The 16285-nt window shown below is 42.4% G+C and overlaps 1 protein-coding gene across 4 annotated transcripts in view; it reads right to left on the bottom strand.

Moving 5' to 3' along the window:
- DKK3 (dickkopf WNT signaling pathway inhibitor 3) overlaps positions 1-15209 on the bottom strand; it is a 28372-nt gene extending 13163 nt beyond the window's left edge. The window contains exons 1-4 of one of the 4 annotated variants that reach the window (XM_083599873.1): positions 14760-15209; positions 13343-13570; positions 3191-3325; positions 2286-2369 (exon numbers count right to left, since the gene is read on the bottom strand). In XM_083599873.1, coding sequence (XP_083455999.1) covers positions 2286-2369; positions 3191-3325; positions 13343-13546 — 423 coding nt within the window. In that variant the 5' untranslated portion in view covers positions 13547-13570; positions 14760-15209. Of the gene's footprint in view, positions 1-2285; positions 2370-3190; positions 3326-13342; positions 13571-14489 lie in introns of all 4 variants that reach the window. The other 3 variants (XM_083599874.1, XM_083599875.1, XM_083599876.1) reach the window with 3 other exon arrangements.
- Between the last annotated feature and the right edge of the window lie 1076 nt (positions 15210-16285).

Here is a 16285-nt window from a genome sequence, read left to right on the forward strand (position 1 = left end):
TGTTTTATATTGATTTGCTTTAGTTGATTATCAGTCCCCCTTGGAGTGAACTACTGCAGGCTAGGGCATTTTAACAAATTAACAAACCAAACAACCTATAACTCAATTTAGCGTGCCAGCATTCTTTTTGATGGGCTATAGCAGCTGCAGGTTGCAATACTGTTTACACCTGCTGATTTGATTTGGGATCAGCAATAAGCAGCAAATGATGAGTACGTGGAAACTGAAGTGTCATCTTCCCACATCCATCTCCATCACATCATGAATATACTGCATGAGCCAAGAGCTTCCAGCACTTCTGTATCATCCCACTCACCATACTCCCAGTTTATACCCATAAATTTTCAAAACCAAGTGACATTTTATACTTTCCCCACCCTTTAACACTGGACAGAGACAATGCTTTCCAAAAGGCTGAAGACTCGTAGGTAAGAGTGCAGGCACAGAGGCTATGGGACTTTGCTTCTTAGTGCACCTCTTCTGGGGAATTTCTTCAAAAGCAATTCTAGTAACTTACGTTCCCAAAGACAAGGCCTTGCATACAATGAACTAGGGTGCTAATGTTTTATATCGTCCAGTATATGTTAGGACTTGAAGCAAGGAGCAGATGCTCAGCAGCCTAGCTTATACATTCAGATGCTTAGCATACAACAAGAGGGTTTTTCTCAGACTTCCGGTAAGTTTCTTCAACCCAATACAAATTGACTAAGGAATGACATGCACCACACATTTAAAGCACAGATTTAATTGTTTTGCCTGCTGGCTCTTTATTCTTTATTTATTTTAGAATTATCATATTTTAATATTCTTTTATTAGCTGCCTTGCACTTATGTAGGGTAATATGTAATTTAAGTATTTTAAATAAAGTATATTTACTAGTAACACCAGTGTATAATCCTGCACCGTCTTCAAGGCTGCATCATCACTTATTGCTATCAATTATCTTTTGAGGCTTTCCAATATTTGTTTCAGAATTCCTCTGATCAAAAACAAAACAAACATGGACTATGATCCACAATTTCAAAGCAATAAAAGCTCCATAAAATTAAAAGTATTCATTGCTCCAGACTGAAAATCTGAGAAATTATTTTAAACTTTGTCAATATTAAATGTAGGTTTAAGAAAATACACAAGTGGCACCACAATGGATAGCCACAATTTATTCAGCTCCATCAGCTCACAGCTCAAGTTCATAAAACTCTTGGATGAAAGCCTAATATCCATCTTAGTGCCATCAATCGCAGCTGAAATCTGAGTAAGGAAGAGTTGGTCTGAGTATGTACCGGTAAATGGCGCCTCTTCAACAACACAGCACCTTCCAAGAACTGGACTCTGGTGCCAGTACTGGCAAAAAGCCCAGTTCCTGTTCCAGGGACTAGGAATAGATATTTTCACTTGGGGGCCAGAAAGGACATCAGCTGAGCTGTCACCAAAATGGGAGTGTGAAATATGCTCTTTTGTGAGGGGAGTGCTAAAATAAGGCTTTGCTTCTACTATCTTTGTTTCCATGTTATTTAAAGTAACGTTTTAAAGGCTATATGGACTTCAAACGGATTTTCTTCTAAAAGCATGAGACTTGGGCAATTTTTTCAACCGCTGTATTTAATGTCAGCTAGAATTTTACCTACTAATAGCAAAGCAAGTCAGAGGAGGGAATAAGCCAAAAATCACAACAGAAGATTTGTCCTCCCCTGCATGATGCCATGGCTCAGGTATCGAGTTATCTGATGGTTTTAACTCTGGCCTAGCTAATGGGATGCACAGTGACAATTACCTTAGCAGAATGCAAGCACGGTACAACACAACCTTTGTGCAAACTGGGCAAGTCAGACTACAATGCATGCAGGATTTGCCAAAAGTTTGCATGCCATTCACACATGTTCCCAAGGCCCAACTTTGTCCCCACGCCACATGGAGAGACATGGCAAAAACAAGCACCTGAACCTTGTCTCTAGCGGCACATTATTTACTTCAGTTCTCTACATGAGGCACACAGCAGTCTATAAATATGAATCACTGAAACAAATGGACCATCCATCAACCCTAACAGTTTAGCCATTGGGCGCTATCCAACTAAACAGTTCCACTACTTTGGGCTCTGCACTGGAACTTCTTCTCCTCCCCACCCCCCCATGCCTGCTCTGGAGGAGTGAGAGAACCACCAGATTTTTTTTTGTGGGGGCAGGGAGACAAGAGGAATGGATACTGCCCATTATATACAGCGCTGGACATCTTTGGAAAGTTAGGAGTTTGTCTTCACTTTTCAAAAGCAGAAGTCACTTACATGATTCCTTTTGCTCTCTCCTTCCCGTATTGATGTAATAATAGTTTCAGAATAGCTAGTCGATCCAGTCTTGTTATCTGTGGCCTAATATTGCAAATAAACACAGTACATTAAATCAATATTTTAAATTCGTTTCTGTCAAACAGAGATATGGGGTGTTTGTATGTAATATGTATGTAATATGTAATATGTAGTATGTATGTAATAATCCCTTTTTTTAAAAAAAATACCCATTATTTTGAACTGTCAGAAAGGAAATGATACAAATGAAAGATATGAAAGGTGTACATTTTAAAAAAAAGAAAGTATGAAATGTACTCCTTACTATGTAAAAATATTTGGAATGCTTTGTTCACCAAGCATGCAACAGAAATGGAGGGCAGTGCTGCAGTCCAAGGCTGTAACCATTGTAGGTGCATCTCTAGACTACTTTCCACAGACCTCAATGTGAGTCAAAAGGAGGCTACCAATGTAACTATATGCATACTTACTTGGGAGTAAGCCCCACTGAACACAATCACACTTATTCCAAGTAGACTTGCATAGGATTATACTGTAATAATACATTTCTTGTATTACTGTCTACACCCAGCTTGTCTACACCCAGCTCCTTCACACTAAATATGCCTTTTTCAATGCCTTGACAATTTCCCTTCCATATATGTTGGCTCAGACCACTGAAGCTTTTATAGGCAATAAGCCAACACCTTGGCCTGGGCCCAGACATTGGAAATGGACAAAAGTTACTTTACTATATTGTTAGCACATGGGCAGCATGATTCTGCCAGTGGCTGTAAACTTTCAACCAGCCTTCCAGGGGCAGTACAGTGCAAAAGGTATCATAGAAATCCAATTGTTACCATGGCACAGACAATATAAATTACAGACAAAACGCAGCTCTTTACCTTATTAATTTCTTGGTGACTATGTATGGTTTTATTTCCAACTTTTGTATCTGTGTCCGATTCATTGTGGTAGTTGGCAGGTAGCTTCTCAAAGTCAACTTCTATCCTTTTAGAACCTTCTTCCTCTGCCTCCATCTAGCAAAATCATGATCAAAACAAGTAATAAATACTAGAAAGCATCTAAAGCAATTATTAATTATAGGCACCACTCAACAAATTATGTATATTATTGGAGACTCTACATTCTGCCTACATCAATGTGACCTGGCCCCGATCCCATAACTCTCCAGAAAACAAAGTAACTCCCACTAAAAAAATAGCCTTCAAAGAGGGCAAGGACACAGTTATTTGCAAAAATAATATCCATGACAGACAGCCACAGACAATCAGTTCCAAGGACTGTGAGTACTAACTTGAACAATCAATTAGCTTCAAGCACTGACAACTGACTCCCAAGAGTTACTCTCAGAATGCTGACCATTGACAGCAGCAGCCATGTCCAAACCAGGCCAGCAGCATCAGTGCTCCCCACACTGCTGTAATTTTATTTGCCTTCAGAGCAAACCAAGTAGTCTTCTGGTCGTTGCATGCCCTGAAATGGACCTGAAATGCAGGGCTGGGGGCTGAGAGATTTCTTGTTTACTTATCTGGTTGTCACACACTGTGGGTCTTAAGCTAGCTAGCTTCTGGGTCTGACAGGTTTGCATGCCCTGAAAGAGTTTTGCAACTAATCTCTGACTGTTTAAACATGGTGGTTCATTTTGATGGCTGGAACAGGCTGTCAAGTTTGCTGAATCTTCATTCTAGGAAAAGCTACACCTGTACATCTGCCTCCCTTGCAGCTTTAAAAGCACAAGAACCCTGTGTGGAGAAAATGTGCTAATAACAATCTAAACACTGGGAGCAAGACCTACTGCATTCAGCAGGGCTAGATTCTAAGTAAACATGCACCAGACTAGAACTGAGCATTGCAAAATAATTTCTTTCCTAAAGACAATGTTTGCTGCCTTTTTCATAGGAATGATGTATTATTCCTGCGTGTAATGACTAATTATATTGTGATGATTAACAAAACCCTATGCATTCTACTCTGAGGTAAGTCCTGTGGGGCTTACTTTCATGTCAGCATGCACAGGACTGCAGCCTTGCAGGACTTCAACTACCAATAGCTCTGCTTCTTGTTATCCCTGACTCTGACTCTGCATATGATTGGCTGCCTTGTCCTCCATACCACCAGCCACCACTGGCTAATACTACAGGTGGGCGGCTCACAGCATATATCAAAACATGCAAAAACATCAAACATTAAACATGTCCCGATACAGGGATGCCTTCAGATGTCTTCTGAAAGTCAGATAGTTGTTTATTTCCTTGACACTTGAAGGGAGGGTGTCCCACAGGGTGGGCGCCACTACCAAGAAGGCTCTCTGCCTGGTTCCCTGTAATGTCGCTTCTTACAGTGAGGGAACCAGCAGAAGACCCGAGGAGAAGGACCTCAGTATCTGGGCTGAATGATGGGGGAGGAGATGTTCCTTCAGGTATACTGGACCGAGGCCATTTAGGGCTTTAAAGGTCAGCACCAACACTTGAATTGTGCTCACTGGGAGCCAGTGAAGATACTTTACGACCAGTGTTATATGGTCCAGGCAGCCACTCCCATTCACCAGTCTAGCTGCTACATTCTGCTTTAGTTTTAGTTTCCAGGTCACCTTCAAAGGTATCCCCACATAGAGCGCATTGTAGTGGTCCAAGTGGGAGGTAACCAGAGCATGCACCACTTCGGCAAGACAGTCTGCAGGCAGGTAGGGTCTCAGCTGGCATACCAGGTGGAGCTGGTAGACAGCTGTCCTGGACACAGAATTGACCTGTGCCTCCATGGACAGCTGTGAGTCCAAAATGACTCCCAGGCTGCGCACCTGGTCCTTCAGGGGCACAGTTACCGCATTCATGACCAGGGAGTTCCCCCCACCTGCCTGCCCTCTGTCCCCCAAAAACAGTCTTGTCAGGATTCAACCTCAATCTGTTAACCGCCATCCATCCTCCAACCGCCTCCAGGCAGTTAAGCAACCGAATTGTGCCACCAATAGGAATCCATTGCAGATTTAAACATAACCTACTGTGTAGCCTTTGGAATTAGAAAATTAAGTATGAATTATACATGGCTTTAGGAACATAACCCCTGCACAAGTTGAGGGCTTACTGTAAACACAAAGTTATCTAGTCCCATTTGGGTATTTGATGTGTGCTAGAGTGTGTGGTATACAGATATAAAATGTAACGTAATACTTCTCCTGTCCAGCCAAACCTAGAAATGCTGCAATTTATAAAAATGTTCATGTGACAATTTTTTTCCAGAGAAGGAAAAAGACAGACACACCCATTCATGGGAAAGAAAAGGAAAGAGAGACAAACAGAATTAGTTCACTGATAAGAGATTGTAAAGACTACTGCACTGAAAGTTCTCTTTTCCTTTGTTTGCTACTATTTTGTTTGACGGAGAAGTCAGTTTGCTGTGCTTTTGTTATCACTTGTTAAGGGAAGAGAGTAATCCACCCCTCCTCTTCAATTATTTGCCTATTCCTGTACTTCCCAAGATAGATGTTTGAACTGTCCTAACATATTAGAACTATGGAACTAAGAAACTGTGTTATGTTTGCTTTGAGCAAACAGAAGGCAAACCTATAATCAGGCTAGAGCAGATGGCTAAATGCATTCTCAAGTCAACTTCACCACCCACCCATATTGTAATCTAGAACCAGCCCAGTCATTAGGCAGGGTGAGGTGCTGCCTCAGCTGGCAGAAGTACCTCAGGTGGCATCCCCATGGGTACCCTGCCTGTCCTGCTGCCTCCACCAGTGGCACATGTTTTTGGCAAAATCTTGACCAAAATTGCACAGGATATCACCCCAGATCACTGCAATCTTGCCTGAAATTGGTGCTGATGGTGGTGGCACTTCTCCGCCAGCAGTGTATGCAACAGGGCGCAAGGTAGTGGCAGGAGCAGGTATGGTGGTGGCAGCCTCAAGTGGCAAAACAGGACATGCTACCCCTGTTGCAATCACAGATCACTCTCAGGAGGCTCCACTTGGGTCTATTCAAAAACAGGAGTTGGGACTTGTGAACAAGCTTTTTATATTATTTGTGGTAGGAACCACAGGTAAGATTAGAAGTGTGAGAAATTCAATATTCATTCCCACTTCATGAATAAACAGATTAGCCATGTCCTCTTATTCCGCTGTCAGTGTACTCATGGTGATAGATTAGGACCAGTTTAACCTATTGCAAGGGTCCAGAATTCAGGGCAAGGAGATGTTCACATAACCAGGTATCAGGTCTTAACACAAACAGTATGCCAATCCATAAGAGTTTATTGGCAGCACAGATTATTACTGAACAGATTAAGGATGGAATTCAACATACTACTAAGGAGACCATTCCATCAGTGCAACTGGTTCCTGTTTGCCCAATGGAGTGAAAGCCCTTCTCCTTCTACCGTGTGCAGTTCTGAAGATTTACAAGACCATCCAGAGCAGTTTTGGGGGAGGAGGTACACAGGTGGAGAGGGGGAAAGCCCTGTTATGATAGTGGGATTCCTTGCTCTGGCTTCAGCTAGCAGAATGGGCTAACTGGGTTGGCTCTTATTTTCCAAATAAGAGCCAAACTATACTCATGAATAAACACTCCCATCTTCCCATGTGCATAAGTACACTGCTCAGTTCTTCAGCACAAAGGACACAGACTCTGTTCAGGGTTGCAGCAATTTTAACAATGTATGTCACATGTTCAACTTTAGGGAAAGCATGTGATGTGTTATAAATCAGAATTGTAGACTTGGGTGGACATTGTTTATATTCCTTACCAACTCTCCTTTCCATTAACTACTATCACTTACATTCTTGTGTGCTGAAATATCCAAAACCAAGCTATAGTGTTATGGAAAAAGGAAAAGTGTTCTTACTGTGTAAACCTAATACACTGAAGGATCATATGATGGAAATTCTGGCATATGTGGAATGATACTTAGCTGTTCCTACATTACAGGAAACTCTTCCTAGAGGTCTGTTTTCCACTGAAATGGGAGTTCACACATTGTAAAGAAAAGTATTTAGCAGGGGCCTAATCACATCCAGAATATATTAAGTGCAGGCAACAAAATCATTTCTGTTTCATCTGCTGTAAGACACATCTTTGAATTAAAGGTGTAGTTTGTCACACAGCAGAAGACACATCTTTGACATAAGAATAATTTTAGTGCTCTGTTCTACTAACAACCTATCTGACAGATCATTGCAAAGGGCTGTTAATATACCAGTTTCTGTAATTATTATTACATTTTCAGTCTTCCCATAAAATAAGTTTCCTGGTGACATAAGCAAAATAGGATTAAAACAATTGAAAAATGGAAACAAACACAAAAGGACAGAGCCAGCAGAGACTGCCATCCACAGTCAAATCACTTAAGAGTGCCAGCAAAGCTTTGTAAGGAATACAAATGATGTAATCTACTCACCATCCTATTCTAAAATAAGCTCCCAAACCCTCTGGACCAAGACAGTTACTTTCTAGTACTCTCTCTCGGGTACCCTCCTTTTGCTCCCTGTGCATGTCTTAAGCTTTAACACCTTGCACAAATTAGCTAACACAACACTCCAAGATACCTCCAGCTATACAATAGATGGAAAGCCAGAATTAATTTTGAATCAGATGCTCATTGTGATACAAAAGTCTTTTAATGAATCCACAGAAGCTACTGAAGATCTGCAGGTATCTGGATTTAATAACGATTCAGATATGGATGGACAAACTATAGCTTTAACCCAGACAAAACAGAAGCATTATTGGTCAGTAGAACAGAAGATCAGGAAACAAAGGCTCAGACTGTATTGCATGCGATTGCACTTCCCTTGAAGACTCAGAAACAGAGTCTGGGTATCCTCCTGAATCCATCTCTAAGCCTGGATATGCAGGTCCCGGTGGTAACCAGGAATTATTCTGCATAAATTGAAACTGGTGTGCCAATTATACCCATTACTAGATTTGTCAGATCATCTTCTTACATTTTACTACAAAATGCTAAATATGGGTCTCCCTTTGAAAACTGTTCAGAAACCTCAGCTATCGGAAGCGTGTGACTCCCGTGTTATAACTGCCTTCACTGACTTCCAATGTGTTTAGGAGCACAATTCACAGTGTTGGCCATCTTGCCTACAAATCGATCTATAGCTTAGAATCGGATTACTTTAAAAGACCATATTCTCTCATATGAACCTGCCTGGAGTTTGTTATTTTCTGGAGTGGTCCTTCTCTCAGTCCCTCCAGTATTCGAGGCACATATATATTATGTATTGTGGCTGGTTTTGTTGTCAGTTGCCCTGTGTGGCATGTAAGCATCTGTATAGGATGGGATATAAATAAATTTGGCAGCAGAATGAGGAAAGGGCCTTCTCAATAACTGAACCCAAGCAGCGGGGCTTCCTCTATGGAGAGGTCTGCTTAGTCTCTTTGACTTTCTGTTATCAAGGCTTTTGGCTTGTGGGCTGACTTTATTTATGGCCTGCCTTAATATTTTAATGTGGCCTTGTTAGTGTCATTGATTTATTTTACTGATAATGAATGGATTGGCACCCAACAACAACAAATTTTTATATTTTATTGCGGAGCAATTATTTTCAATATGGGTTTGTTTCATTACTCATTTTAAAGAAAGGCATTATTTACTCACAATGTGCAAACCTATTTTTAGGCTCTTATTTGGACAGCTGGTCTCATTTCAAAGCAAACTGACACAGCTATCCAGTAACTAAAGTATGGGGTTATAACTTGCATGAACTAGCAATTCAGCAATTAAACTGAGATTGGGATTAAGTCCAAGGCCAAATGTAATTAGAAACTGTCTAATCAGACTGTCTTTTTTGTGTGTAAATACGGTAGATTTTTCTTGGTTTTACAATTTCAAATTCAACAATTGTTTTCCATCAAAAAAAAGAGAACGAGAAATACAAAATATACAACATGGAATATAAGAACGAAAACAAAAAACATCTTTTCAGAAGCTCTCTTTAACCTCCTGACTTCCTTCCATTTCCTTTCCTGGTTCTCATACACACACACACACACACACACACACTATATCAACAGAAAGTTAAGAAGCATAGAAACCTATAGCTTTTTCAAGAATGGACCCAGAAGTGTTACAAAGGCAGAACTTTAAAACCAAATATAGTAGTCAGATTTAAATTTATATCAATATAATCATTCACATGTTAACAAGAGCCCTCTTAAATGTATGTGTTAGGAAGGAGATAAAAGTTTTTACTTAGAGAAGGACCATTATTGTTCTCCCTTATCCTATGAAACATGAAAGAGTAGGAGGAGGACAATGATTTCCCAGATTCCTGCAGCAAAGGGAAAAGCTGTAACCAGTGCTTCAGTTGTCAACACATTTCTGGAAGGCAAGCCCACTGATTACATTGTCATTTAGTTCAAAGTGCTGGAGGGTGCCAATAACAGAAAACAAGGCAACACTGATATCTCACCACTGTCAGTGAAGAATGTTTTAAGAGAGCTAGAAGCAGAAGGTAGAGGCAGTTTATAGGTACCATGACCTTTACAAAACAATTTTTTCTGCTATGTACTCAGTGCTTGATATACAAAATTAAGTGCCAAGGGTCAGCCTTGCCTGGACATAATTTCTTTTGATAAGAAAGATTTTTGCCTAATCCCAGACACAGAACTATGAGCTGTTCCCATCTACCCAGAGAGACAAGGAACCTGAATAAAGTTAAAAGCATTCATCATTTCACATATCCCAAGCCTGAACTTGACACAGATTCTAGGCCAAACCTGGGCTCAAATAAGCAATGGATGTATAAGGAAGGAAGGAAGGAAGGAAGGAAGGAAGGAAGGAAGGAAGAAAGAAAGAAAGAAAGAAGGGAAATTGGGGGTGTGGTGTTTATCTTCCAATCTAGAGTTTTCAGAGGAGGAAATGCAACCATGCAAGAGTAAGCTATTAAAATTCAGGATGAAGAAAAGTGCAACCATATTCATTTCAGTCTCTCAGGAAAACAAATTTGAAACAGCTGGATTACTCTCAACTATACAAACAGAAACCTTGTTCTCTCCCTCCTGCTGCTCCATTAAAACCACTGAAATTTAACTACTGGAGCCCCACAAGACAGAGACCATTAGCTTTTTCACAAAGAAGTTGCAAACATATCTTAAAAACAACAACAACTGCTGGCCAAAAAAATAAAATCTTCAAGTTCAGACAGTAAGACTTTCACCCTCTTTTCTGTCCCCTCCTCAAACACAAGCTACTTTTAAGATTTATGTTCCTCAGCACCCACCCTCACTTCTTTGGATTGTTGCCAGTGTTAAAGGTGAAGAAAAATACATCATGCATACACAACCCCGTTAAAAAGCTTTTACTGTAACTCTTGAGAAACTGACATTTTCAAATGCAACTTTGGATACTTGTTTCCTCTGAACAAGCTTGTATTGTTAGAAGCCAAGTTATAAACAATTGAACTGATGGGTGGGCATGCAGTTTGTAGCAAATAAAAAATGCTGTGAAGCAGCAGGATAAAGGGAGGAGAGCAGGCTAAATCTGGAGAAACAGACATTATGATAATCTCTCAACAGAAGAATTATTTCTGTGCAACAGTGTACAGGATGGGGAAAGGTTCCCAAACCAGGAATCATAAACAGTGGACAATTAGCAGGGACATAAAGCAAGTATTCAATAACATCCGTTCCGGCCAATTTCCAGTACAACAAATGCACAGATTTAACACATTTGTTGGGGGAAGATGCAGAAAACACAAAATCAAGCAATGCCTTCTTTCATTTAGGGAAGTGTTTCTGTTGCAGGGTTACTACACGCAACCAGCGCTAGCACTCATTTTGTCACTGGAAAAGTATGCTCTCCTGTTCCTTAGCTTATACCATAAATTGCATGTGAAATATTGTTGCATAAATGTAAACAAACATAGGAAGTTGAACTAGTGCAAACATCACTGGTAAAAAGTGAAACTAATCCCATGTCATTTGTGAACTGACCATTTCCTTGCTGTATAACTCAATCAATATATTGTCCCAAGATAAAATGGCCACCAACACCAATCAACCCCATTCTTTCATCCTGGAAGCAAACTCCTCTGCCTCATTACGGAGACAGATTATATTTTATTTTCAGCCCAATCCTCTTCACATTTACTCAGAAGTCAGTCTCAATGTAATCAGGGTACAATCCTAGCCCCACTTACCTGGGAGCTAGCCCCATTTAATTCAAGCAGGACTTAATTCCAGGGTTGTAAAGTTAGGACTCTCACTGCAAAAAGGTAAGGTTTCTGGAGCAATAATATGGAGGTGGGTCATATCATACTCAAGACTAGATAGGTTCCAAGCAGCCATTTCTATGTTTCCCTTCAGGTCATGTATAAGTTCATTTGAGTTTGCAGCTAAGCTCCATTTATTCCTAAAGTCTTAAAAGAATACTCAACCAATTGTTTATTTTTTAAGAAATGTAATCTAAGCATACAAACTAATATCTCCACCTGAATCTAAACGAGGCTCAGATGAGCTAGCTGGGTTATTATAAAACTTAGGCAAGCATTTAAAATACTTGTAAACACATAAGCAACTTTGAGGGTCTACTGGAAGGCACACATATGAGGGCGTGGTCCTATGCTCAACAAGGCTTACTCACTAGTAACTATACTCAGGACTGTAGCTATCTATTTCCTCCCAAAAATCTTTGTTTCCTGTAGGGAGAACATGCCCTGTAGGACATAACTATCAGTTTAAAAAAGCACTGAGCAAAATTCCTCCCTTGCATAATTCTCCCCCGCCCATGGGATGAGAATGGGATATAGTGCTACTATTGCCAATGTAACCTGTTCATATGAATCTTCCATATCACATTCAATGGTTCCTTAGTGTCTTTTACGCCACTCAGGAAAGCTATGGCCATTTCCTGCTATATATAATGACGATGGTGGAAGATGCCTCTGGGTCTGGAAGGTTACTAAACCATATATGCAGAAGAAAGCATACTTAGAAGTATCCAGAACTGGACGGTAAATGTAAAAATGCATGTGAAATGTAATAAGCCTGCCAGCATTGCTTCAAAAGCAGATCAGCCATCCACATTTGCTGATTTTATCCATCATGAAATTAGCAGGGGCAGGAGCCACATATCGAGCTATGTAGTAGTAGTGTGAAAGCACCCCAGACAACTAACTGCAGCAAATCCCTCACATTATCAAAATGTTTAATGAGGCTAGGGAACAAGGTCAAACTACACTCCCACCCTAGCATTATTGGCCAGAAGAAACATATGCAACTTCAGAGAAAGAAAAGAGGAACAGGAACAGCAGCTAATGTACTCTCCTCTGTGCAAAGTGAAAGCAGATATTTGTAGATGACAGGAATGGATGCCTAAAGCCTGCTTCTTCCAAGCTCTGCACCTGGATTCATGTGAACAATGAATAACTTATTCGTACGGTATCTGCAGTTCTCATGGTGCATGCATTTTAGAATTGTGATTAAGTGCCCTGTTCTCTCACATTCTTTCCCCCACCCCCTCTTTTGGCTCTGGCATCTACTACTTCTGTTGAAAAGTGTTACACTAGGAGACCCAGTTACTGTAAGATTCTTTGAAGCTATGCTGCCTGCAGATATTTTTAATGTCCTTCAGCAAGAACTCCTCCATCACTCACAGATGCCTTGAACAGAGAGGATGCAAGTGAAATAAATGAACTGTTGGCGCAGCAATACTGAAAGGTGGACATAGCTCAAAGCCTGTTTCCATATCCCCAATGGTTTGCATGCTCATTATCCAGACAAGTAGCTCAGGAAGAGAACCCGTACTATCTCAATGCATAGCCTGAACAGATTGGTCCAATTCCTGACAAACAAGCAAAAATCCACCAATCCACCATTTAGGGAACTCTGAACACAGTTCCTCCCATGTTTTGCCACACTCTCATTGTCCTGATCAACCCAGCTGTGGGTTTTCAAGCAAATATTTCAAACAAACTAGTTCTGTTTTGTATGTTAAAAAAAAGAAGTCACTCTGCTTAGTATTTAGGTTAACCTTCTGCCCATTTCTCATCCACAGCTGTAGTAATCGATCTGGACAGCAAGTCTCACCTCTTGGACTGCATTCCTCAACTTGTACTGTGTGTCCTCCATCAGCTCTTCTACCTCTCGGAACATTTCATTCAGACTAGCTTCATCCTTGGGAAAGTTTAGTAGTACTTCTTCAGGCTGCTCATCTCCATCTGAAGCAGGAGCTGCGTGGGCCACCCCAAAAAGGACAGCCAGCAACAGGAGCTTTGAGCCAAGCAGGAACATCCTCAGAAATGTCTCACCAACTCCCTGGAAATAAATGCCAAAAAAAGAGGGGGGGAGGAACTGAACCCATTTTCATGACACAGGGAACACACACACCTTTCTTCCTAATCCTTTAATGGTGTGCAAACTACACAATGAAAACACATTTTTCTGCAAAGAATTCTGCGCACTGTAATTTAAGGGATACTGGGAAAATTTGCCAAGGGGTAAACTACAGTGCCCAGAATTCCTTGAGAGGAAAATGCGCTTTATAGGTATAGCAGGTAGGATCCAACCAAGCATATTCAATCCTCATTGAATGGTAAATGGCTTTGGGATGCCTCATGGAAAGATTTTCATAATAATAAAGTTGTTCCCGGGGTTCTCACCTTAAAGTTTCCCCCCACCCCAAAACATTTCTGCCAACTTTGCAATTCTCCCAGGTTTGCTGGTGCTTCCCTCTTACGTGCAGGGGCTGCTGTTTTGACTGCAGAAGGAAGAGCACTTATCCTTGAACTTCAAAAACGGATATGCAGTAGAAGATTATGCCTATCGCTGGGCATAAGTTTTCATAGACCACATACATCCCAGACCACAATAACGCGTGAAGCATTTACCAGCACCACCCCTCCTCCTCCTCCTCCTCCTCCCATCCCACCTCTTCGTTGTTTCAAGGAAAGGGTGTTTGGGCAGCCGCCTTAAGGAGGCAGCTTTAAAGAGCGAGGACGCCGTGCTCTTGTTTTATTTTAAAATTTATTTATTTGGTTTTCCAAATTATAATTTCAATTAAGACGCCGTGCTCTGAACTCTGGCGAGGGATGCCCTCAGCAATGCCCGCGCAACTGAGAAGCCCTCCGAAACACACGTTGCAGCAGCGCGACATCCTCAGACAACAGAAAGAACCCAGGTGCCTCCTCTTATCCTGCAGGAAGATCCCACCGGGAAGAAGTGGAGGAACACGAACCCCCTTCAAGTTTCTGCAGGAGAGCTCTCCCTTCACACGTTACGGGGTGGAGAGGGAGGAGAACAACGACCTGCCTGCACGAGGGCCGTTTCCCCAGCAGCCAGCCCAGCCCAAACCTTGGACGACGACGGCGAGGAGCCCGCTCCTGCCCCTCTTTCCTTCCCGCTCCTGGGCGCGCGGACTCCACTCCCGCCTAGCCCACGTCAGCGCGCGCCCAGGGCGGCCGCCTCAGCCCCGAGCCCACCGCGCGCGCCACCTCCTCCTCAATACCTGCTTCTTGCAGAGCCACAAGCCCTGAGGTAACCGCTCTCTCCCGCCTTCGCGTCACTCCAGGCCAGCGTGCACGGACCGCGGGGCGCCACAGCCGGCCTCTCTTCAGCGGGCTGCCCTGCTTGGGTGAGGGATGCTTTTCCCCACCTCCGGAGTTGGCTACTCCCGCCCGACTGCTGAGGAAGGAGACGCCAGAATCCTCCCTTCGCCCCAACAGAAGCAGGCGGCTGTGGCTCTGGCTGCTGAGCAACATTCACCGCTATTGGCTGCAGGCGAGGAAACCCAAACAGGCGCCAACAGGCAACCACGGATGAGATGAATGAAGTGGGAGGAGCCAAGGCACTGGGGTCCGGAGGGGGGGCGGGAGGGCTAGGAGCTGCCCAGCTGCCCCATTGATTAGTTGGTTGGGGCTGCTGGGGGCTGCCCAGCCACGGGTGAAACCTGAAAGAAAAAAAGGGATCCCCCGCGGGCTGGATGGAGAGGCCAGGTCAGCACGTGTCGTCTGTGTGCCACAAGATGGATCTGCTCTAACCTGCTCATATTTTCATGGAAGAAAGTTCCTTGGGCTTTCTTTTTCCTGCTTTCTTTCTTTCTTTCAAAATATTTTTTGTTAAAAGATTTTCTTAGGTTACAAAAGTATGTGCATTGTCTCTTTTTTCCAGGTCGTGAGTACAAGGAAAAATAATAAATGAATAGAAAGAGAACCTACCCAAGTGACACTGATGCACTCCCCCCCCACATACACTAATTAAAAGAATGTAAGTTTTACCGCACACACCCTCTCCCCCCCACTTCTGCCCCAACCTTATACTGTATATACAACTCTAATGTCTCACACGGAATGTAACTGATCTGCAGAAAAGCTCCCTTGGCTTTTGAGGTTTACTCCTGTGTAAGTGGATAAAAGGAACACCTTCATTTTTTACCTCAAGCACAAGGGAGTGCGGTGGGGTGCCAAGTTTATATGCACAGACTAATATTTAGTCATAGGGTGCTTCATGACAACCTGCTTATTGTGTATCCCTCTTTAATTTGTTTGCAGTGAGATGAAAGGGTATTGGCTGTTTAACAAACATTCATTCTGCTTTGTTTTCAGGGAGGTGACATGTCAAAGCTAAGTGCATTTTCCTGGCATGTTTCCAGTTGCAAAAAGTCTGATCTTTGGGGGAAATGGGCTTGTTGTGGATGATGTCCCAGTCAATTATAATCACACAACTTAAATTTACCGCTAGGTGATTGAATCCCACCTGAAAATAGAAACAGTCTGGAAGCACAGTTGGTCTATTTATCACATTGTTTACAAATACATCTATGCCCAAAGTGGTTTTTCGTGCAGGTACACAATGGGGCAATGCTGTGTTGCCACCTTCCCAATAGCGGTTACTGAGACAGCACAGAGGAAGGGCGGTGGCGAGGTGGCGCTGTGTGGAAGGACCAGGCTGGCTCTGCTGGTACGTCTGTGTAGCCCCAACTTTGCCCTCATTGTGGTAAGCAACAGTGGTGCCACTGTCAGGACATGGGGATAC

The sequence above is a fragment of the Podarcis filfolensis genome (genome assembly GCF_964270895.1).
Source record: "Podarcis filfolensis genome assembly, chromosome: 1".
Lineage (NCBI taxonomy): Eukaryota > Metazoa > Chordata > Lepidosauria > Squamata > Lacertidae > Podarcis > Podarcis filfolensis.